The 24,221-nt window shown below is 40.0% G+C and overlaps 1 protein-coding gene across 13 annotated transcripts in view; it reads left to right on the plus strand.

Annotated features, from left to right (window-relative positions):
- The window catches only part of baz2ba (bromodomain adjacent to zinc finger domain, 2Ba), a 151,900-nt gene that overhangs the window by 114,442 nt on the left and 13,237 nt on the right, over positions 1–24,221 (plus strand). For 3 of the 13 annotated variants that reach the window (XM_022675251.2, XM_049479812.1, XM_049479807.1), the window contains exons 8-24: positions 706–1,302; positions 3,602–4,208; positions 5,136–5,423; positions 7,676–7,736; positions 7,855–7,963; positions 8,285–8,386; positions 9,312–9,537; positions 10,876–10,968; positions 11,852–11,913; positions 12,215–12,280; positions 13,832–13,897; positions 15,088–15,132; positions 16,428–16,460; positions 20,683–20,748; positions 21,825–21,965; positions 22,546–22,797; positions 23,175–23,398. In XM_022675251.2, the coding sequence (XP_022530972.2) occupies positions 706–1,302; positions 3,602–4,208; positions 5,136–5,423; positions 7,676–7,736; positions 7,855–7,963; positions 8,285–8,386; positions 9,312–9,537; positions 10,876–10,968; positions 11,852–11,913; positions 12,215–12,280; positions 13,832–13,897; positions 15,088–15,132; positions 16,428–16,460; positions 20,683–20,748; positions 21,825–21,965; positions 22,546–22,797; positions 23,175–23,398 (3,038 nt within the window). The remainder of the gene's footprint in view (positions 1–705; positions 1,303–3,601; positions 4,209–5,135; positions 5,424–7,675; positions 7,737–7,854; positions 7,964–8,284; positions 8,387–9,311; positions 9,538–10,875; positions 10,969–11,851; positions 11,914–12,214; positions 12,281–13,831; positions 13,898–15,087; positions 15,133–16,427; positions 16,461–20,682; positions 20,749–21,824; positions 21,966–22,545; positions 22,798–23,174; positions 23,399–24,221) is intronic. The other 10 variants (XM_049479809.1, XM_049479816.1, XM_049479813.1 and 7 more) reach the window with 7 other exon arrangements.

A 24,221-nucleotide genomic window follows, 5' to 3' on the forward strand; every position in this document is an offset into this window, starting at 1 on the left:
CACCAGAGCTGCACTGCTTGCTACTTGTATCCTCTTCCACTTTTGTTGGCTGTTAAGACACCTTGTGCTCCTCCACCTCCTCCACTTGAGGATGCCCCACAGGTTCTCAGTTGGGTTAGTTCTTGAGACATACTTGGCCAGTCCATCACTTTAACTTTCAGCTTTCTCAGCACAGTTTACAAAGGGAGAGAAAAATGCTATACTGGAGTAAGAAAGTCACAGATCAGGTTGAAGTTCAGTTCCCCAGTGCCATACAGAACTCTTGAAGTCTCAGACCATGATACTACCACCGTGCTTAACCGCATGCAAAGGACAGTTGTCTTTGTACTTCTCACCAGGGTGCCGCAACACGTGCTGGACACCACAGGACATGGTTCCAGCAATCCATGCTTGTGGATTGCTTGTCTTTAGCAAACTGTTTGCAGGCTTTCTTGTGCAACAGCTTCAGAAGATGCTTTCTATTCTGACGACCAGCTTCCTTTTCCAGCCTCTGTAGCAATGCCGGCAGCGCTCCTGCTTCTATTTTTTAAGCCAACCTCTGGATATGACACTGAACACATGGACTCAGATTCTTTGGGTGACCCTCGCAAGGCATGTCCTGAATTGAACTTGTCCTAGGAAACACTGTATGACCTGTCCCTCAGGCTGGTAATGTGAAAACATAATTTTCAGCTCTAAATGGTGCACTGTCTGCTTGTTTCCCAGGTTGGGATGCCAAATCTCGGGACAAGTAACAAGGAAAAGTCCAGGCTTATGGAGATGTGGGACATCCAGGAGGGCCTTCACCGCGGTGCCTCCTTAGACCTTCCAACTATGGTCCCGTTACCCCGCTCACCCTCACCCTCAGCACACAGTCAGTCCTCCAGATCCCGGGAGAGACCGGCACAGCCCACCAGCGTCATCCAGTCCACAGGCCTGGCGGGCAGCGCCAAACCTCTAGCGTTAATCTCCCAAACTCGGAAAGATGCCTCCCCCAAACAACTCTCTGCCTCTCCTCAACACCTCAGCTCCTCTTCACCTAGACCTCCAGCCATCTCCCCGAAACCTCCTGCAGGCTCTGGCAAGCCACTCCCCTCTTCCCATCAGCTCCTCCCACTTTCTCTCTGCTCCTCGCCCAAACCACTCTCAGTCCCTTCCCCTCCTAAGCCCCTTCCCGTATCCTCCTCCCCAAAACCACCTCCCCTGACTCCCTCCCCCAGGGCCCGCTCCCAAGGCTCTGCCCACAAGGTGCAGGAAGCTCTGAGCAGCAGGAAACTTCTAGAGAACTCACTGGCTCAAATTGCTGACTTCAGACTGAAACAGGTGGGCACGCACATGCATTTAAGAGACCCCTTAGTTAGCTTAATGATTAACACCAAAATTTGAGGTTTATTGTCTCATATTGGACAGTTCAGATTCACTGGATTATTACTGAAGTAGAAAAAGCACAAGGTATTGGTTTTGAAAATCAGTATTAACAGAATTAATAGAAGTTTGATTCAGATTTCATCATACTGTATATACCAATTACAGTCAGGAAAGTATCTACATTTACAGTAAAAAAAAAAAAGTCTACTTAATACTTTCCCACAACATATTGCGCATCCCTACAATGCAGCCAATACAAAGTGATAAGCATGGACAGCACAGAGGCATTGCTGGACTAAATGACAATCTGATGCTGGGCCTAAGAAGACATAGTCCAGAACCAACAAGGAACGTATTTTTTTCCCCATTGTATTTACTCAGTATCCATTTTCTTTCCATCTGGTAGAAAAGCAAACGAGCTGAATGTGTTCTGCGTGTTTTTTGTGTTTTGTCTGTGAATCTTTTTAAGCCAATTTGGGATTAGGGGTGTCCGGGTACTGCTGCTATTTAGCGGCTGTCTCTTTATTGACCAGTCTCTTTGAAAAGGTCAGAGAAAGCGAGCAGGAGAGAGCGAGCGAGAGAAAGAGAGAGGTGGAGAGAGAATGAGAGTTGCACAGGGCTATTGAAAGAGGAAGAGAGAGGGAAAGCAAGTAAGAGGGTTTCTCTCTCGCTCTTATCTGTATGATTGGGTTCCCCACTGTGTGGCTTCGGTTGGTAAATGAAAGTGACAATGCAGTTAGCTTTATAAGAATTACTTCAGCAAAGCCGACAAGCAATTAACTCCACAACTTCTTAAGGGCCTGGATTCTGCAAATGAGTGGAAAAATGGGCTTGTTCCCACCCCTTCTTTTGTAGGCATGAAATTACTGCTGAAGAGGCTAATACACATTTTTCCTCCCTCCCCCCCCCTCGTAATCAGCTAAAGTGGTTTTATCATGCCATTATTGTGCTGAACGGTTTTATATTGGCTTGTGATTTCGGTTTCATTCATTTAAATTACCATCCAAACGTCAAACATGTGTTTACTGATTGGAGACAGGAAACAGAACCTGGGCCACGAACAAATCTCCAGCCATTGAGCAAAGCGAGCGTAATAGAAATGTGTAATAGAGTGTGTGTCTGTGTGTGTGTTCCCCTTTTTGCTGTGGTAATGAGTGGTGCTTTTAGTGGCTCAGACACTGTGAACGACGCTTGCTCTGGACTCCATTGTTCAGAAGCCAAACTGAGTCACAGTGCACACGGCATTGTGCTCCACTACAAACACAGTCGCTCACACACATACACACTCTCTCACACACACTCGCACACTCTCGCCATCAGTGCTCATGCCACATGACAACCAAAGCAATTACCACGTCTCTCTGCACTTCTCTCCTCCTCTCCTGTCTCTGTCTGTCTTCTTCTTTTTCTTGTCCGTCTTTTGTCCGTGTTTACTTTACTTCATATTTCAGATTCTATGACTCATATATGATGCTGCTCTGTCTCTCTATTCCATACTCTGTTTTTTTGTTTTAGTCTCTCTACTATACTATATAATACAATAAAATGGAGTTGTAGAACCTCCATTGCAATGTGCACATGTGCAATAGATGCATTGCAGGATGCGCAATATTGTCAAAGGCACAGTTAATCAAACCTCATGTTCTAAACAATTCTAATTACCTGTTAAAAATATTACCTTAGGAAGATTATATCTAACCAACATGATTAATTATACCTTATTTATTGGAGAAATCTGGTGAAAAGTCTTGTATTTTTAATGTTGCAGTATAATTTGCAGTAACACTTTTCTGTATATTGTGCAAGTGTAAAATAAAATAGAAAATCTCATTGACCATCTCTAGGAATGTGTCTTTGGGTTGATTAGGTTGCACCACATAAAATAAATAAATAAAAATTTAAATCATAAAATTCTGTAAAAGGACAGGCACACAAAAATTACAGCTCCAACAGATTTACGTCACCTTGCCATGAGCTGGCCAGTGTTCAATCATCCTCAATCACAATTTATATGTAGATTGTTAAATCTGATTACATGTAATGTGACAATATGGTCAGTTTTCCTGATAGGGATTAAGCATAGTCATAGACTATATTTTTCTTTCAATAGAAAAACTCATTCAAAATGCTGTCTAGTCCGAGACTAGCCTTAATCCATATCTGGGAAACAGCCCCTATAATTTAAATAGTTAATTCTTTACACAAAGAGATTTAACCAAATAAACTCTCTCTCTCTTAACCCTCCTCCCTCCAGTCCCTCCTGTCGCAGGACCAGGAGTTCCCGCTCCAATTCAAGAAGCAGCAGGAGTTGTACAAAGCTCCAAAACATTCTAAAGTGGAGTCTTCTTTGCTGTCGTCCACTCTCCTCACCCTGAAACCCTCCTCAGGCCGCACCAAACCTCCTGCGGCCCAGGGCGCGGCCCCGTCACCCAGCCTCCTGCTCTCCCAGACCCTACTGGGCTTGAGCCAGGCCAATGGGGTGATCCAGAGCGTACCCCAGGACGTCCCGCTGGCCCTCACTACCAAGCCCCGCACAGACCTGCCCGTCAACCTCAGCACAGGGGGCAGGAAGGACTCTCCGACTCCCCCCACCGTCGCCCCTACCTCTTCACCAGCGCCGACAGGCCGATCACGCAACTCGCGCAAGAGCAAAACCCCCAAACCCCTGGAGGCCTGGAAGGAGGTGTCCCAGAACCACTTGGTGCAGTCTTTGGTGGATCTGTTCCATCGCGGAGGGGCGGAGCAGGAGCTGCCTGTAAGCAAGGACTCAGATGACTCGGCAGAAGATGACGACGACGACGAGGATGATGATGTGGATGATGAAGAGGAGGACGAGGAGGATACAGATGACAGTCTCTCAGGTATGGGGGACAGGAATTTGAAATGGGGTCTAAAGTGACTACAGTAAGAGTTAGAGCATGTTAATTAATACTATTGCATACAACTTGCATATAGGGTTAACTTGACCACAGGTGTTTAATATTTTACATCTCATTGCCCAACTGTTTTTAACTAGAAAGCAAAACCTGCCACTATAAAAAACTTTTATCCCTCATGTGCCTCAACAGTAAGGGTATTTTTGCTTTGATTGATTATTTAAAATAATCTGGTCTAAAATCTCAGGTTAGCTAATTGTCTGCATCAGACACAGCCCACTAGTGCTCTACAACCCACCGGTTGAGAAATCCTGGACTATACCATTACAACCTCAGCCCACATGTTTCTTTTACTTTAGTTACATCCTGGTTTTGTACGTAAGAGCTCATCAACAAATGCACAGCAGGTTTAAAGATGTACAAGACAAGCATATTACCAGCAAACAATTTTTTTGTGTTGTTTAGTAGAACATTTTCTGTAGGTTACAGTTATCTATCGGTTTAAAGGTAATGTTGCTGCAATGTAATTTGTGTCAGTTTTTTTTAATTTATAGCTTTGAGAATGTTTCTTTTAATGATTCCATAACAATAGTATTCGTCTAGCTGGGAACATTATGGGAATGTCTAATAACGTTGTGCCAGAACTTTCGTGGAACATAATTTCTGTAATGTACAGGCCTACCTTCCTAAAACCTTTTGAAAGGTTTGCTAAAAGTTTTAATGCTTTCACTATTAGCTGGGTTAAAATTAATGTTTGCGTCTGTGTGCAATCAAATGGTTGCTACGTTTATGACTGAGAACTATTTCAAAATTTAAAATGCTGGTTTATATTGTTACATTGTTTTTTATATATTTAAAATGAGTTTAAAATATATTAAAATCTCTTTCTATTTCTCTCTCTCTATCTCTCAGAGTCAGACAGTAACTCGGACAGTGAGTTGAATGGCTCTGGGAGCAGTAAGAGGAAGAAGCGGGACGGGGCGGAGGCAGAGACGGATGGAGAGAAGACCCCTCTGAAACTCAGCAAGGGACTGTCCCTGCTCAGCCCCTCCACCAATCACAGTCTGCCTGATTGCTCACCGCTTAACCTCCAAGTGATTAAGCCCTCCAGCGTGGCCACGCCCACTATCGTGAGCAGCGCCAGTGCCTTCACTTATCACAGCTCTCCGTCTTCGTCCTATTCTGTTGGCACCTCCCCAGGTAATCATGGAAAACACGAGGCAGAACTCACTGAACTGCCCTCCAGACCTTACGGTTAATATGTGCCTTTTGGAACTTCAGTAGCATCAAGGCTGCGTGTATATGTGTGTGTGTGTGTGTGTGTGTGTGTGACTGCAAGCAAGCTGTCACACACAGATGATGGGTTATCTATTTTTAGGAGGGTAAATTGTGGTTGTAGGCATTGCACTGCTCTCTTCCATGGAACTGTGTGTGTGTGTGTGTGTGTGCACGTTTTCTCTGTGGTGTCTTAGGATTAGATTTTCCTCCTGTGCAAATTTTGACTCCAGAATAATAAGCGCGGAAATAAGACAGGACATCTTATAAATGAGTTTAACACATTTTCCCTTAATCGTGTTATTCCTCCTGCGTAGCGGAGCTGGGAGATATTGTAAACGCAGTGGCTAATGAGGAGACTGTGTGTGTAGTCTGCGTTAACCTCCGAGCCGTGTTTGGTTGAACCTGTTAACTCAGGCTTACACAGTCATTATGGCTGTTTGGCTGACTCTGGCTTTTTCCCAGCGAGATTCGTTAAACAAAATACTCACAAATCCAACAAACACGTCAAGCCAGTGGGTTTGTTCTTGGCTGGGTTTCAACATTCCGCACTGTAGCAGGAAAAGCACTTGTTGCTGCTTCACTCCCACACTGTGTGTGTGTGTCTGTGTGTGTGAGGGAGAGAGAGAGAGAGAGAAAGAGCGTGTCAAAGCCTGAGTGTGTTTGTTCTGGCTTTGAGGAACAAGAAGAAGCGGATGTCAGAGAGAAGGAGAGGCTTTTTCAGAATGGTGAAATGCCAATGGTGTCACTGCTGTACTGCCTGCTGACTTTACACTGTACTATACAGCAGCTCGTAAAAGTATTTATACCCCTTGAACTTTTTCACATTTTGTCACCTTACAACCACAAACTGAAATGTATTTTATTGAGATTTCAAGTGATAGTCCACTTAAAATTCAGCCCCCTTGTATTAACACTAAGTAGAGGCACCTATTGCACAATTACAGCTGCAAGCCTTATTCACATCTAAACACTGAGATTTTTGTCCATTCTTCATTGTAAAATAGCTAAAGCTCAGCCAGGTTGGAAGGAGAGCGTCTGTGAACAGCAATTTTAATGTCTTACCACAGAAGCTCAATGGTATTTAGATCAATACTTTGACTGAGCCATTCTAACACATGAATATTCTTAGATCTAAACCATTCCACTGTAGCTCTGGCTGTATGTTCAGGGTCATTGTCTTGCTGGAAGGCAAATCTCCTTCCCAGACTCAAGTCTTTTGGAGACTTTAACAGGTTTTTTTTCCTGGATTGCCCTGTATTTTATCTCCACCCATTTTCCCATCAACTCTGACCAGCCTCTCTGTTACTGCTGAAGAAAAGTATCTCTACAGCATGATGCTGCCACCACCATGTTTCACAGTGGGGATGGTGTGTTCAGGGTGATGAGCAGTGTTACATTTCTGCCACACAAAGCACTTTGCATTTAGGCCAAAAAGTAAAAATTTTGGTCTCATCTGATCACAGCACCTTCTTCCACATATTTGCTGTGTTCCCTATATGGGTTATAGCAAAATGTAAACTGCACTTCTTATGTCTTTCTTTCGACAATGGTTTTCTTAAAGGCCAGATTTGTGAAGTGCACAGCTTGTAGTTGTCCTGTGGACCAATTCTCCCATCTGAGCTCTGAATTTCTGCAGCTCCTCCAGAGTGACCATGGGCCTTTTGGCTGCTTTTCTGATCAGGGCTCTCCTTGCTCAATCTGTCAGTTTGGGTAAATGGCCATGACTTTTATTTTTCACTTTGGATAATGAATTGAACAGTGCTCTTTGGGATTCTTAAAGCTTGGGGTATGTTTTTATAACCTAACCTAATCTTCTCCACAACTTTATCTCTGACCTGTCTGGTGAGTTCCTTGATCTTCAGGATGCTGCTTGTTCACTAGTGTTTCACAGCTGGACTCTATTAACTGATTAAGTGACTTCTGAAGGCAGTTGTTTGATTGCAGATACATTTAAAATACATTTAAGTTTGTGGTTGTAAGGTGACACAATGGGAAAAAGTTGTGTAAATATTTTTGTAATTCTATTCTGTGTCGTTTTATTTGTGATAATATTTCATCAGTAATGATTTCTTTTTAGCAGCTCTGTTTATACAGCTTTTAAAGTGAAACTTATTGTTTTTCATGCTGCATCTCTCTCTCTTTCTCTCTCTCTCTCTCTCTCTCTGCTCTCGTAGGCTCAGGGAAGAGGAAGCGTGTGATGAATGAGGATGATCTAAAGAGTCCTCTGGAAATGGGGTGAGTGTAACAGTGCGGGATTTAAACATCATGCACACACACACATACAGCACAAATTGAGCATGTACCATTAATTTTATTATTTTTTTGCATTCCAACCTTATCTCTTTGGCTCTAGCTGGCGGAGGGAGACCAGGATCAAGGCGGTCGCTGGTCGCCTCCAGGGAGACGTGGCATATTACGCCCCGTGCGGCAAGAGGTTGCGGCAGTATCCAGATGTGGTGAAGGTAAACGCTGATCCCTGACCCCCTTCCTCACGCTCGCTTTAGCCCCAACACAGAGGAGAATGAAGCCCCGTAGCTGATCCCCATTAAACCCCCTCACCCCAACCCTACCCCACCCACCCCCCTTCATCACCCCCTACCCACAGCGTTAGCCCTCAGCTTACCCTAACCGCGGTGCTCCACTAGCTTTACCACAAACCCCCCCCTCCTCCCCCCTGTAGCTAGCTTTGCTGTGCAGTGCCAGAGTGACTGCTTTCAGTGTGCTACAGTTAACTAATGGCTCTCTGTCTCACCAAACAATTATTATTATTCTCTCTTCTGTAGTATCTATCCAGATATGGAATAAGTGACATCACACGAGATAATTTTAGCTTCAGTGCAAAAATAAGGGTTGGTGACTTCTATGAAGCCAGAGATGGACCCCAGGTGAATGCCTTTCATCTCCTCTTTTTTTTCTGTTGTGTTCTCTTTTTTTTTCCTCTCTCTCACCCACTCTATCTTTTTCACTTTCATCTTGAATCAAGAGGGCAGGGATTGAACCCCCCGTTTAAAAAAAAAAAAAGTTCCCTTTAGATACTGTAGGAAGCAATGTAATAATCAAGTTTTCATTACTTCCACAGGGTGTTCTGTTCTGTTTCATGTTCTGTTTTTGTGTGTGTGTGTTTTTGTGTAAAATGTAAAGAAACTGGTGGGGGTGTGGTGTGTTAGATAGAACTTGTAGAACTTAAAGTAATACAAATATTCTATTCATCTGAAATTAATCTGAATTTTTCTCTCTCCTTTAACACCAATATCTCTAAAAAACATTGAATTAAATTATAAAGCTACAGTATATATACATATATAAGTGCCAGGCTAGAATATATAGCATAGAATCATTTTGTGTACATTTCATTTAATGTAATATTGTCACTGTCACACAAAAACATCATAGTTTACTTTTAGATTTAGTATTATTATTATTTTTTTAATAGAAACTCTTTTTTTTAAATGCCGCTAGTACAGCATTACTGTGTGGGAGGAAAGCACCTGATCCCCAGCTCTCATACATCAACCTACAGATCCCTGTGCTGACCAGCAGCATCACAATGGGAGTGATGAAGTGAGAGATAAACCTCTATCCACTGCTGTTGGTAAACCAGCAATCCTCAGATTATAGTTACAACAGCAAATTTTTCTTTCCATTAAATCACTCACACAGTTGAATGGCAAATGATCCAATAGAAATACAATAGAAATAAATATTTTGGAGATACAGGTTTTTGTTTAACAGTGACAATATAATATGATATGACATTTGCAATATAAATATAAAAACTAACCATTCTTTCTCCTGTATTACACCTCCCAGGGTCTGCAGTGGAACCTGCTGAGTGAAGATGAGGTCATACCCCGCATCCGGGCTATGGAGGGGCGGCGGGGTCGCCCACCCAACAGCGACCGCCAGCAGAGAGCGGCGGACGGCGAGGGTTCTGGCTCAGGTGGTCGGCGCAGAAAGGGCCGACCGCCTAATGTGGGCCAGACTGAGTTCCCGAGCCCCTCCGAGGCCAAACTGCTCCGCAAGCTGGAGGCTCAGGGTAAATCTCTGTCCTCTTAATGAAAAATCAGACATATAAAACTTAACACCAAACGTGATCAGTATGTCATTGTTTAGATTATGTAGTCTTATATAATGTGATTTGTTTGGTGTATGTGAGTTCCACCTGCATCATTTAATAGGACCTTATTTTTTGGATTATAAAGCGTACCAGATTATAAGGCGCATTAAGTGACACTAGTAAGGATGCCTACATTGAAGTGAGCAAGGGATTCGGCATGTTTCCCTTCTAATGGGGAAGTTGGCAAAAGTAAAGAAAATGTAATTCTTAAAAAAAAAAACATTTTCTTTTAAAGTTACCTTCAAAGATGTTAATATACACAGATTTCTCTCCTGAAAACTGGTTATTTGGGTGAGTAAAGCGCTTCTGTTTACTAACAGAAAGCTTAGAGTTTCCATATTTTGTAGAAACGGGTCATAAATGCTGCCTGATAGCGCTAAACTGAGGAACCCTGAGCATTTTAGTAAGCCAGGGCACTATCAGCTAGCAGTTTGTCACATGTAGCTTGTTGTAACACAGCAAACACACAGTCTACAGTCCAAACTACTTGCCTCTAAACAGCGAAAGAGCTAGCATTGCAATAGCGGCTAATGCTAATGCTGCTGCACCCAGCCTTAGTGATGCAGAAACTTATAAAACTTATAAAACTCACCCTTATAATTCTGTACTTCAGTGGAGTTGTTTATTGCTTCTTAATAAATGACTGGTAGAAGTCATAAATTTTTTGGGAAAAAATGTATGGATTATAAGTATGCCTTATAGTTCCAAAAATACAGTATTCATGTTGTTATTGTTTCCTTTAGACAGTGCCTATAAAAATATTCACATCCTTGGAGGCTTTTTCAATTTTGTTGCTTTCATAAATAAAATTGTGGTCATAATTTGGCTTTTTGACAAGAATTTCCCCCCAAAAAATAGTGAGGGAGTCCTATATCCTCTATGACCATTTCGAAAGAAAAGAGACTAATGCAGCCACCGCCATGCTTCAAAGTTTGGATAATGTGTTTTTGGTATTTGTCAAACATATAGTTTATTCTAATGGCCAAATATCAGACTTATGAGCCCCCAAAAAATAATTTGAGTTTGGAGTTTCCACCTACCTTTGGGTGAACTGAAGTAAACAAGCCAATAAAACCTAACATATGCTTAACCTAGAATTACATTATTTAATTAATAAATGCAGCAACAATAGTTATTGTCATGGCTCTGTTGTTGGAATCCCATAATAATAATCATCATAATGACTGGTAGATATGGTCACAATAAAATCGGAATATTCTAAAGGTCGAGTTTGATGTCATCCCTGGTATGTTTCAGAAATTGCCCGGCAGGCGGCTCAGATGAAGCTGATGAGGAAGCTGGAGAAACAGGCTCTCGCAAGAGCTGCCAAGGAAGCCCGGAAACAGCAAGGTACTGCTTAAATACCACAAATCACTGTAACATCAAGACTGGGAGCCTGTTTACACCAGTGCAACAACATGGGTTTTATGGTCAGATTGTGTTTGGATACACTTTGGCCGGCATCCTCAGTGTAATCAGATGAGATTTTCTGTATAAAAAGCACATCAACACTCATTTCATGTAATTTTAGTTTTACCTCTTGTAAAACTGTGTTTACAGTTCAACTATTGTAAACATGTTTTTCATTTGTTAGTAACAGTATATTATACACTGTCAAATATGGGAAGAAACTGCTTTAAACCATTCAACAATTTAAAATCCTCCCTGCACCCAGCAGACATGTCTAAAAAACGAATATCTTGACATATTTCAAAGAAATATGATATACAATATGATAAGGTTTCATATATAGTGTCAAATTTTAATGTAATTATTTAAGTATATTTAAATAGTACATATTTATCTGTGTGTATTTTTCTGACTCTGTAAACTGCACTGGATGTTTGAGATTAAATAAATTTTTCATGCTGCTCCTTTAGTTACCATGTTTCTACAACATTATTTACACATAGAACCAAACTGTTCTACTTAGCTGTTAATTGTCAGATCTTCATGTGTGGGTTAAATGTTGCTGATGCTTATGCTTAGCTGTACGATGCTTCTGTATTATCAAGTGCTGCTGGTTGGACCATAAATAGCAGCTTACAATACAAGGTAAGGGAATGGGCCCCAGTGTGTAACCCCAGTTGTTAGGTGCAGGATTTTGTTACTTACTTGATCACTACAATTTTAACTGACACAAGGTGCAAACAGCTTACACATACAGTATATTCACTATTACTCACATTACACACTGTGTGTATAAACTGTTTTTTTTATTGTTGTCTTTCAGCCATCATGGCTGCGGAGGAGAGGAGGAAGCAGAAGGAGCAAATCAAGATCCTCAAACAGCAGGTCAGTGACACACCAGTTTCATCAAAGCTGCTATTTTTTAGCCTGCATTACTGAGTGTGCCTTTAGTATGCATTATTTAGTCAGTACACATACAGGCATGAGAAGCTCAAAACTTTTCAAACACAATTCCACAACTTTACACAGTTTCCTCTCATTGTAAACGTCAGCATTCGAGACTGGCAGTGTCTTACACTCTGCTCCATGCTAACCTCCACAAGTTGCGTTAATCCGGCCGTCTCCAGCTCTTTTAAATGCACGGCGGCGCTTTCAATTAACACACTCCCTCCCTCTGTCCGAGCAGGAAAAGATAAAGCGCATTCAGCAAATCCGGATGGAGAAGGAGCTCCGCGCGCAGCAGATTCTCGAGGTATGGACTGACTGCGGGGGAAGAGGGAGAAAAAAAAAGAGAGAGAGAGAGATAGAGTTGAAATAGGCTTAACATTCTTAAGATACATGCCACCCCCCCCTCCTCCTTTCCAGTGCCTGTTTAACATGGAGCGCAGACTACAGCGGAATTGCTCTCTAGCATTTTGGGGTTGTGACTCCTGCATAATTTTTTTTTCACTGGTCTAATGCTAAATTGGTTTTGGTGGACAGTTTTTGAATATTAAATTTGCTGCCTCCCATCGCCTCAGTCTGTGGTTAAATTAGACATAAAAGATTTTTTTTTCTCACCTGACAATAGCGGGTCTTGCATAAGTAGGGGGAGAAAAAAAATGTTTACTTTTCTCACCCAATTATAGAAGCTCGGAAAGTGTTTTAGCAGGGTGAAATCAAATTGGAGCTGACACGGTTGGCAAGCCATTCTGAACAGGATTTCTTTCTGTTTGTAATTACGCATTGAAATTTGCAGCTAATTCTTCCGCTCTCGCTTTTCCCCACCGCCATTGTCAGAAAAGTGGGGGAATATTGAATAATTTCAAAGATCCCTGGGCTGATTCTGACAAGAAGTGACGTCCTCGTCGAAAAGGTTCTCAATCACTGGGGCAGTGTTCCGGAACCCTCCGATTAGAGCAGTCTTAAAATGCCACGGAGTGAACAGCACGCAGCAAATATCCCCCATCAGACACTGTACGTTAGTGCGCTTTTATTAGGAGTGTATATTTTTCTTTTATGAGGGTAAGACTGCGTTACTGTCTGACACTGATCAAGCATAACATTATGACCACCTCTTTGTTTCTGCGCTCATTATCCGTTATACGTTTTTAAACATGTTAGTGTCAGTCCTGGAGAAAGAATAACCCACCAACCGGAAAAAAATCCAGCCAGTAGTGTCCTGTGGGAAGCGTCCCTGTGATCAGCATTCTGTGACCGCTAATGAACAGACTTGAGAATGACCAACACAAACTGTGCAGCAACATATGAGCTTCTGTGCCTGACTTTACATCTGCAACGTGGAGCAGTTAGGTCGTAGTGTTTAACAGAGTGGACAGTGTTTAAAAACTCCAGCAGCACTGCTGTTTCTGATCCACTCGTACCTGCATACAACATCCAGCACTAACACCTAATGTCCACCACCCAAAAAAAATATCTGATCTGTGGTGACTGCCTGCTCCTGTGGGGTCCTGACCATTGAAGAACGAGGTGAAAGGAGAAAAATAAAGTATGCAGAAAAAAAGATTATAAAAGACTATAAAAAGTATATAATTATGGAACTACAAAGTGTGCTACAAGATGAGTTGAGCAGAATAAATGGAAAATGAGTGTAGAAACAAGAAGGTGGTCATACTGTTATGCTTAATCTCTGTACAAACATTCACACACTCCCGCATGCACACACACTCACGCATCGATCACAGCAGTAAAAGGATTCATTGGGGCATGAGTAAGGCAGCTATTGGTGTGGCTTGTTTAATTTGAGCGTTCTACCTGTAATGGCTCGGCCTCTGCCTGACCCAGACCTCTTTTGCATTGGCAGGCGAAGCGGAAAAAGCGAGAGGAAGCTGCCAACGCCAAAATCTTGGAGGCGGAGAAGCGCTTAAAGGTCAGTGTGTGTATGTGTTGAGGGCATAAACTCCAGAACAGTCCTTACCACACGATAATACACCAATTTAATAGTGCCTTTAATGAAAAATCATATATCAACCAAAAACACTTTTTTTTTTTTTTTTTTTTTTTTTTTTTTACTTTTGTTGCTATTGTACTATTGTTATTTTATTTATGAAGTGCCTTAATAAATGAAGAAATAGAAGTCTAAACAAAGCTTATTTTAGTTTTTAATTTAAATGTAGTATTTACCCTGTTTAGGTCAGTCATCTAACATTGTAGTATTTGTGATTCAAAGTAAATGTATCCCTACTAAAAATTCAATTTGATGTTCTATTTTGCTCATTTCTGTTAAATAAAAAGTTAATTTAAAGTCCCTCATTCTTGCTCCCTAAAAACATGTCAGGTGTGGAAGATATCATAAGTTATACTTTTGTATGAAATTAATTTACTGATTTTTTTTCTCAAAAAAATAAATAAAATAAAAACAGAATCAGTATTATTGGTTTTAGTTTGACAGTCCAGCACTACTTAAACATACATACATCATAAAATATAAGTTTGATCAGTAAAATTTAAGCTTCATCTGTCTGTTTTTTTAATATTGTTTACTATTCTGTTCATACTGGTCCAATTCAAATGTTGCGTTACAATGTCTGTACTTATTATTGCTTCCAGGTTCCATTAAATTCATTAATTTATAAATGTTAAATATATGATTATGTATCAACAGTAAATATTTAACTTTAATTGATGCGAAAAGTGCCCATAGGCTGTTTTTTTCTTGAGATTAAGTTTTGGGACTAAGCTTTTAGCCTAGTACAGAGACCCACATGCTTCCCTGGCTTCACTTTCTTCACTTTTGGCAACCCTCTCCCAAAGTCAGGTCTCAGGAAAAGCCAAATTCATGAGATTCATGATTTAAGCAAATAATTTTCAGACAGATTAACAAACCTTGTGTAACCCCGGCTTAAATATTTAGCTTTTCTGAAAGCAAACTTCAGAAACCTGATGCAGATGATAGCTAAGATTGTATACATCAATTTAATATGACTTCACTTTTTTACTTACCACATTGTTCACCTGTCAGTGTGAGAAATGGAGGAAGTGACCCTGTGAGATGATGTGTGTGTGTTGTGGTGTGATGGATCCAGTGACAGCGTTTCTTTGTGTTCTCTTTATTTACAGGAGAAAGAAATGAGACGTCAGCAGGCTGTTATCCTGAAGCACCAGGTTCGTATCACCCACACCATTACATTGCCTAATAATAATGAGACTGATCAATGACTGTGATTTGAATATTATTAAGATATATACTCAAGTTTATTTACTTAGTTGAGTTTATTGTTTGAGCCTTTCCAACAAATAACCATATGTTGGCCATTCTTCCCTTTATGAATTTGGACATCTTTTATGATTTGTTTGGACATCTTGAAAAAAGTGGTTTATTTAGACTTTAGACAACAATTAACCCCTTAACAGCCCTTGGTCTGTATATGTGCTACAGGTAAAGGTGACACAAAACCCTTAAATATAAAAATAAGTTATTTACTTAATATTTGGGGATATTCTTCTACAGATCTCTTGGAAAGCTGCCTGTTCACTCTGTATTGTTAATACACTTATTTAGAAAATTGACAAAAATGCTGGCATGTTAAGGGGTTAAGAATTACATTAACACTACCTCCTTGTTTCTACAAACATTATCTATTTTTTCAGCTTCACTGATCATATAGTGCATGTTGTAGTTCTACATTAACAGACTGTAGTCCTTCTGCTTCTCTGCTATCTTTATTCTCCTCCTTTCACCCTGTTCTTTAATGTTCAGGACCCTACAGGAGAGACCACCACAGAGCAGATATTATTTGGGTGGTGGGTCGTTATTCTCAGCACTGCAGTGACACTGGCATGATGGCGGTGTGTTAGTGTGTGTGTGTTGTGCTGGTAGGAGTGTCTAATAGAGTAAAGAGTGAGTGGATACAGTGTTTAAAAACTCCAGCAGCACTGCTGTGTCTGATCTACTCATACTAGTACAAACAACAGACAATAACACACCACCACGACGCCCCTGTCACTGCAATGCCAGTGGCTCTGCCCTGTGGTGTTTCTATGGGGTCCAGATCATTTAAGAACATGATGAAAGAGAAACAGAAGAACAGCATTCTGTAATTATGGAACTACTTGAAGAAGGTTATATTTTAATGCGTAATCAGTGTATATTTCTTTGTTTATGAATGCACTTAAAATAAAATAACTTACAACACCAAGGGGGCATAGATTTATTTATTATTAAGTCCTGTATTATAGATTTTGTACGGAGATTATTGGAGATGTTTGAGGTGCTCTAACTCATGTAGTGTTGTCTGAACCCTTTCATGTTTCTTTCTGGTTAATGTTCATGCTTTTGGGAGTGGGGTCAAGTCTCTTTTTTGGATTACTCTCTCATTTCCCCCCCTTTTTTAAGTTTTCTGATGACGCTATGTTTTTTTGTTTCTGTCTTATAATACTGTGCCAACTCTCTCTCTCAGGAGTTGGAGAGGCATAGACTAGATATGGTATGGGTATGTTTAATCTTCTGTACATCTAACACTCGCATCGTGAAACATGGTTGTGATATGGTTGTCCTAGCAGCACATTTTTAAGTGTAGCACTGGCTGCTGTCATACTACATTTTCCTCTGCATGGCTTTTCCAGCGGCAAAAAAAGAAAAAAAAAAGAAAAGTGCATCGTCCACATCTGCTGTGTGTGTCAGTGAGAGAGAGCTGGCTTTACTGCAACAGGCCCTTTTCTCCCTCAGTGTGTGTGTTTGTATGTCTGTGCGTGTGTTTGTGTGTGTGTGTGTTCGTGTGTGTGTGAAAAGCTTGTTGAATGTACACTCTCATTGTTCAAAAGTGAGTGCTGTAATCAAAGCCATTCATTTTTGCACCTCCACATACTATGTGTGCTCAACATTTCTACAGTCTTTATCGTGGTTGTGGCTAGGGAGCAGCTGTGTGTGTGTGTGCGTGTGCGTGTGTGCGTGTGTGTGTGTGTGTGAGATGAGTCTTCATAGTTTAATCAAGCATGCTAACCTGCAGTAATGTGCACAAGCCAAAAAATGCACCGTTTCACCTATTAATTTCAGTCAGAACTGTCATTAAGTACAGCTGAAAATAACTAGGGATGCATGATGATATCGAAATTATATTGGTATTAGCTGACAATTTCTTTTTGAAGAAAAAATATATTGGTATAATTCGATAAATGTTTAAAAAAAAAAGGCATCAACCTATTTGGTCGATATTTCAAACTGATATTTCAAACCGGTATTTGCTGACATACATCTTTGAAAAAAGTAAAGAGACCACCTAAAAATTATGAGTTTCTTTGAATTTACCAAATAAAAAAAAACTCTGGAATATAATCAAGAGGAAGATGGATGATCACAAACCATCAAACTAAGCTGAACTGCGTGATTTTTTGCACCAGGGTGGCATAAAGTTATCGAAAAGAGTGTGTAAGACTGGTGGAGGAGAAAATGCCAAGATGCATGTAAACTGTGATTAAAAACCAGGGTTATTCCACCAAATATTGATTTATGAACTCTAAAACTATATGAATATGAACTTGTTTTCTTTGAATAATTTGAGGTCTGAAAGCTCTGTATCCTTTTGGTTATTCCAGCTATTTCACATGTTCTGTCTGTAGTTTATAGAATAAAACAACAATGTTCATTTTACTCAAACACATACCTATAGAAACTAAGGTGGCCTCTTCATTTTTTTCTGGAGCTATATTTATTGTATGCTGGGAAAGGACCAAGCAACGCTGTCTGAGCTACTTGAAAACCCATTGATTTAGGCAAATTTTATTTATTTTTATTAGTTTCAATATATCTATACAGATATATACATGTGTAATATCAGATATTCGCACTGACCCAGAATTCCTAGATCGGTGCATCCCTAAAAATAATTGTTAAGTAGGGTTTGACGATGATGGACAAAAATGTTTATCACATATTTGTGTCTCATTAATATCTACTTTTGATAAGTAATGCATGTAATGAATGTCAGTCAGTAACAAATGCTGTAATAATAAATGTTTAAATATCCAAAAAAAAGTCATATCACCCTGGCTAAAAGTATCATATAAAGTGTTTATTCTGTGATTGATCCTGCCTAAAGTTAGCTCTTATCACTGATACTGTTGGCATCTTATCAAAATCTGTTCTCAAATCTGTCACAGACCTTTAAAAGTCATGCTGACATTCATAAAAGCAAGTGTCTTAAAAAAAAAAAACCTTAACTGCCAGATTTCTTTCTGGCTTTGGAGTAAGTGTAAATGCTGCCCTGTGTGCGCACCAAACAAGCTGCCAGGATCACTTAAGTAAACCTTCATTTCTAAATGAATTCTAGTGCAGTTAGTTTGAAGTGTGGATATATCAACGTTATGGGCCTAAAATTATTTGGAACTGATTACAAACTCATGCTGAGAAAATCAAACAGGCAGGAATAAGAACTACTGTTTAAATCAAACTGGTGAAACTGCTCTGAATTTTAAGACAGCAAAACTGCAGATTTCAAAAAATTGTCCAGAAAAAAGCTAAATATGTTCTGTAAAACTTGTACTGTGTCAATTTTGAGAGGAAATATAATGAATAGGTGCTCTCAGTCCTTTGCACAGTACTGCAGCTCACAATCAGTGAACCCTATTAGCCACTAATTAGCACAATGGTATTTACATAGTGGTAATTAGTGGTTTGTGTTCATTTATTGTTAGCACTGTTAGCATTTTTGACTGAACTCATCCTTTCGCCCTCACATACTGTGTTCATGCTAAGACATCAGTACTATAGGTTTTAAAGGTTTACGAGTCTAAACCCTGAGGACATCACTGGGCATTACTGATTGCAGTGCATCCATGCCATTACTGGGTCAGATAGAAAAGTATAGCAGTAATAATAACTGACCAATAACTCACTATCATTAGGGCTGGGCAATATGTCGTAAATATTGGTATACTCAAAGCTATATATATATATATATATATATATATATATATATATATATATATATATATCTCAAAAAACACAATTCATTGTAGTTTGTTAAATCAATAAAATATCACAAAGAAGCTCATAAAATAATCTTGTAGTGTCATTTTATATTGTAATTTCTCTAAAGCATATAGAGATATAAGTTTTTAGTATTGCAGTTAACATTAGCTCATTAATGCCTGTGATTAATCTGTAAACTTTAACAAGTAATTAAAAAAAAAGAAAATTAATCCCATTACCAAATTTGTAGAGCCTGGAGATTAGCAGTTTTAGCAGTTTTGTTTAGTGATGTCACTACTGTAAAGTTTAAAGGGTAGACCACTTTTTATTTATGCTGAAATATGGAGGCGCACTGTAAGGCACAAAAAAATCCTTTAATTTTCCCATTAAATTATCAGTATGCTTTATATATAAATTTCAGGTTGTAAGGAGGAGTAAAGCCACTACGCTGAAGTACAGCGTTATACAGGAGTTTTAGTTTAATTCTCCAGAACTGAGGCTGGAGCAGTATTAGCATTAGCCACCAACCACGCTAAGCGCTAGTTCTTTCACTGTTCAGAAGCAAGTATATCAGACAGTAGCCTTCACATTTACTGTTTTAAAATAAGCTGCATGAGACGATTTGCTAGCTAATATTACAATAGCTTACTCGAACACTCCTTCCTCAGTGTAGCACTGTCAGGCAATAATTTCTAGCGCTTGCAGTTAGCCATTAATGCTAATGCTGCTGCACTCAGTCGTAGTGGTAATCTGGAAAACTTAAGCTTATTGTAAATAAACAGAAGCATTTTACTCACCCAAATAAACACTTTTCAGGAGGTGCGCCTTATATATGAAAATATACCAGAAAATAGACGTTTTTTGATAGAGCGCATTATAGTGTGAAAAATACGATAAATCTGACACTCGCTTTCTCTTTCTCACGCACACACATACACACACACACACACACACACACACACACACAGCTGCTCTAAAGCTTTCTGATCAAAATTTTACTCAGCACATTAAAATTTCTGATTCTAAATGTAAAAATATATTTTAGTAAAGTAATAAAAGGCCAGGCACACAAACACAATTATTATATCTCCATCAAAAAAAATTGAGAAGTACCAGCATTTGCATTTTTAATAATGATTTTAATCTTGATTACTGACAAAACATTGTTACAAATAATCCAATTTTTTTTTTTAAATGAATGACACCACTAGTTTTTAGTCATATCGCCCAGCCTGAACTACCGTCCTCTGTAAGAGAGCACACCTCATTGTTATCTAGAAGTAGGGCACTTGGTCACCAGCCACATGTTCTGTCGCTTCCCCTTTGTGCTGAACACATTAAAATAGGCTAAAAATGGCTAGCGAGCTGCGTTAGCTGCGCTAAGCTAACTCCAGATGCACTGCTTCCCCTTTCTCTGACCCGCTCACCACACCTGTCGCTTTCCTTTTCTTCCCGTTCCGTCTCGTTTTTCTGTCTGATCAGCTGTAACACATGTTTACGCGACTGCCCCATCCTGGCCATGGTGCTGTGAGTGTATGGAAGCGTGTATGTTTGCGCGAGTGTGTGCAAGTGTGCCTCTCCTGTCTCTCCCTCAGTCTGTGCAACATGCTACACCACGCTGATCAGTGTCAACATCTGTCAGTCTCTTCTGTTTTTCTCTTGCACTCCTTTCTTCATCTTCTTTGTTAAACAATGATGATGGTGATAATGATGATGATGAAGATGATGGTCTTCTCTCTTCTCAGGAGAGGGAGAGGAGGAGGCAGCATGTAATGCTCATGAAAGCTGTAGAGGCTCGCAAAAAAGCTGAGGTAGGCATATTAGAAAAAAAACTCGCCCTGTCACCCACTGTAGTTTACGCACCTAATAAACATCAGAAAAACATCTAATAAACTATCAAACACGTTCCCAGCATGATTTTCAGTTTACAGGCTCTTCTGCAACTAGAGGCGCTTCTGGGTTGTGAGACTAATAAAGTTTTTTATTGGTGTCGTTATACATTTTCACAAGCAGTGGTTGCTAAATGTAATGAGTAAGATGAAATAAGTCATTTCCCTTTTTTATCCTTCATCTTTTATTAGTTTATTCTTTCGTTCTTCATATCCCACAGAAGAACCTGGTGAATTAGAAAAGGATTTTTTTTAGTTGAGTCTGAATTCACAGACATAAAAAAACATATGTAAACTGATCATGAATTGTTATTTTAGGAGACAGTTTGGGAAAGCGCACACCTGTATAAGTTGTGAGGTACTATCTTGTGATTGAGGTTGACTGAACACACACTAGCACGCTAATGGTAAGATACTGTGAATAATCAAGTAGATTTGGAGCGAATTCTGATACTGGGTGCCAGAAGAATGGAATATTTCCATAAGTTGCATAGGCCTCATTTAACATCTATTAATCTAGAGTGTCACGTGGGTACCTTGAATATGCCATACAAGGCAATATTACCACACGCAGTGGACAGCACAGTGTAAGGTAATGATTATAATTCTTTGTGAACAAACAAACAACTTAATGCAGATCATCAAACAAATACAATCTCACTTTTAGCTGCTTGAGTCATGGAGCATGCTAGTTCTGTTCCATGATTTTTTTACACAAAAAAAATATTAACAAAAATAGTTAATTTATAACATAATAAATTTAACTATCAATCAAACAACAGCTGAAATGTGGTAGTCGTCATCCTAGCACTAGCTTAGTTAGCAAGCCAACAGCAAGCGCCACATCTAAATTGACGTTGATGCGTTATAGAGTATATCGTTTCCTAAACTGAAAAAGTTCTGGTATTGACCATAACAACACTGTAATCTCACCTGTCTGTTGCAGTCACTTCAGCCAGTTAACCAGTTCTCTCTCTCTCTCTCTCTCTCTCTCTCAGGAACGTGAGCGCCTCAAACAGGAGAAGCGAGATGAGAAACGCCTCAACAGAGAGCGCAAGCTGGAGCTGCGCAGGCTGGAGCTTGAAATGATCCGTGAGATGAAGAAGCCTAATGAAGATATGTGCTTAACTGATCACAAGGTAACTCCACAGCTCTAGTCACTTATGCAGATTCAAACACTAATACATACAGGAATTATGAAATATTTATTATATTTACATTCCCACATGATTAACATAACCTTAGGTTATTTTTGCATCTTCTTTCACAGAAGGTAGAAGGGATGTGAACATTTATACATACAACTGACATGCCACTTTCAGACACAATCCCTGAGAACTCATAAAACCCATATATTTTCATCCAAATAGTGCTTTAAAGAGGTAAAAAAAAAAAAGACACAAGCAGAAAATAGTCATTAGTCTTGGTCTAGTATGGCAAAAAAAAAAATCTCAATATGTTAATCCCACTTGTGAGGTATCCCACTCATCAGGTAATTTATTAAAGCATTAAGATGATAAAAGAATGCTGCCACCAAGTGGTGATACATGTGTTGTGCCACATGTGAATAATTACAGTTTATATTAGTTTCAATTGTATGTTAAATGTCTGTGAAATACTAGGCAGAGGGCAAACTGACCAACTCTCTGTATCTGTCTCTTTCTCCCTGTGTCTGTATCTCTCTCTCTCTCTCTGTCTCTCGCTCTCTCTTTGCCACAGCCTCTTCCAGAGTTCTCTCGTATCCAGGGCCTGGTCCTGCCAGGTCAGGTGTTTTCGGACTGCCTGGTGGTGGTGCAGTTCCTGCGTAGTTTTGGGAAGGTTCTGGGCATAGATGTGTCAGACTTGCCCACTCTGGGTGTGCTGCAGGAGGGCCTCCTAAACCTGGGTAACAGCATGGGCCAAGTGCAGGACCTTCTGGTCCGCCTGCTCTCCTGTGCTGTGTGTGATCCAGGACTGCCACCTGGACAGAGGGTAAGGGAGGGAGTAACACAACTGACTTGTGTATGTGGGTCTTAAATGTACTTAAAAAGTATATTTGTATTTTTATTGTTATGATTAGAGCTGGGTGATGTGGTAAAAATATAGTATCAAGATATTTAAAAGCATTTTAACAATATTTATCACAATGATAGACAATGACACAGAGATCATTTATTAGCATTTTTAGGTCCTTAAACCTCTCTCTGTATTCGGTGTAATAAAATGCACAGTTGGGCCAGTGTTTTGAGCACTGATATTCTTGATGTGCTAAAAAAAATACTAATGTGTTCACCTCTGGTTGTGATAATAAAAATAATAATAGTACTAATAGTTGTTTGACGTTATACCTCTGCATCTGATTCACCTAGACAAAGTCTATCTTGGGTGATCACCTGACCAACATGGGCCTGAACCGGGACAACGTGTCAGAGGTGCTGCAGCAGTACATGGAGGCACACTGCTCTCAGACTGAGATGGCAGATGTTGCCCTGAGCCTGAAGACCAAGGCCTTTCAGGCTCACACACCTGCCCAGAAAGCCTCTGTGCTGGCCTTTCTGGTCAACGAGCTAGCCTGCAGCAAGAGTGTGGTCAGGTAAGGTGTATAATGATGTCTAAATAGGAAGGAATTAAATTTAACTTAATACAAATATGAAAATCTGCAGGTTAGCAATTTCAGAGTTAGCCTCTTAACATGCCCATTGACCGACCCCAAGGCTTATAAAATTTAATTTACATTTTGGAGTGGTTGGGGGACTTTGGATACTTAAAAAGGACACTTGTAGAAGCTTCCTGTTCACTCTCTACTCCAGCTTGAGTAACTTTGGATCAATAGGGAATAAACTACAAATTTTACCTGGTGAAAGTAGACCCACCACAGATACTTTGAAGAATCAGCCTGAGGACAACTGATGTATTGCAGCATCGGCTAAAACTTAGCATTGGCCGAGCTGAATTGGGCCAAATTTGGTGTCTCAGGCTGCTTTACATATTAAACTCTGCAACTGGGGTGGTGACACCCGTGGATCGGCCCACCATGTCACAACTCAGCACCCACGTGAGCCCAGCATATGGGCCAGAATCAGGCCTAGATTCAAATAGGCTTGTCTCTGATCTTGAAATTTAGATATATATGGCTTGAGTGATTTCACATAACTAGTTTCAGTAATGTTTGAATGAAAAAACTCAAGATTTGGGTGTGAGATTTTATGCAAAAAATCAACAAAATTAGAAGTGTTAAGTATTTAAGCTATGGTTCATGATGGACTGCTGAAATTGCAGACTGAATGCGCAGCTTTGAGCTAATACAGATGAAAAATTACCTTGAAGCAGGTGGAAAAGCACCTTTCTGGGTGTATGGCTTTAAAAATTCATTCTGAAATCAAACCGTATAAGGAGGTCAAGAGAGAAGCTGGAGT

Source organism: Astyanax mexicanus, chromosome 5, assembly GCF_023375975.1.
Source record: "Astyanax mexicanus isolate ESR-SI-001 chromosome 5, AstMex3_surface, whole genome shotgun sequence".
Classification (NCBI taxonomy): Eukaryota; Metazoa; Chordata; class Actinopteri; order Characiformes; family Acestrorhamphidae; genus Astyanax; species Astyanax mexicanus.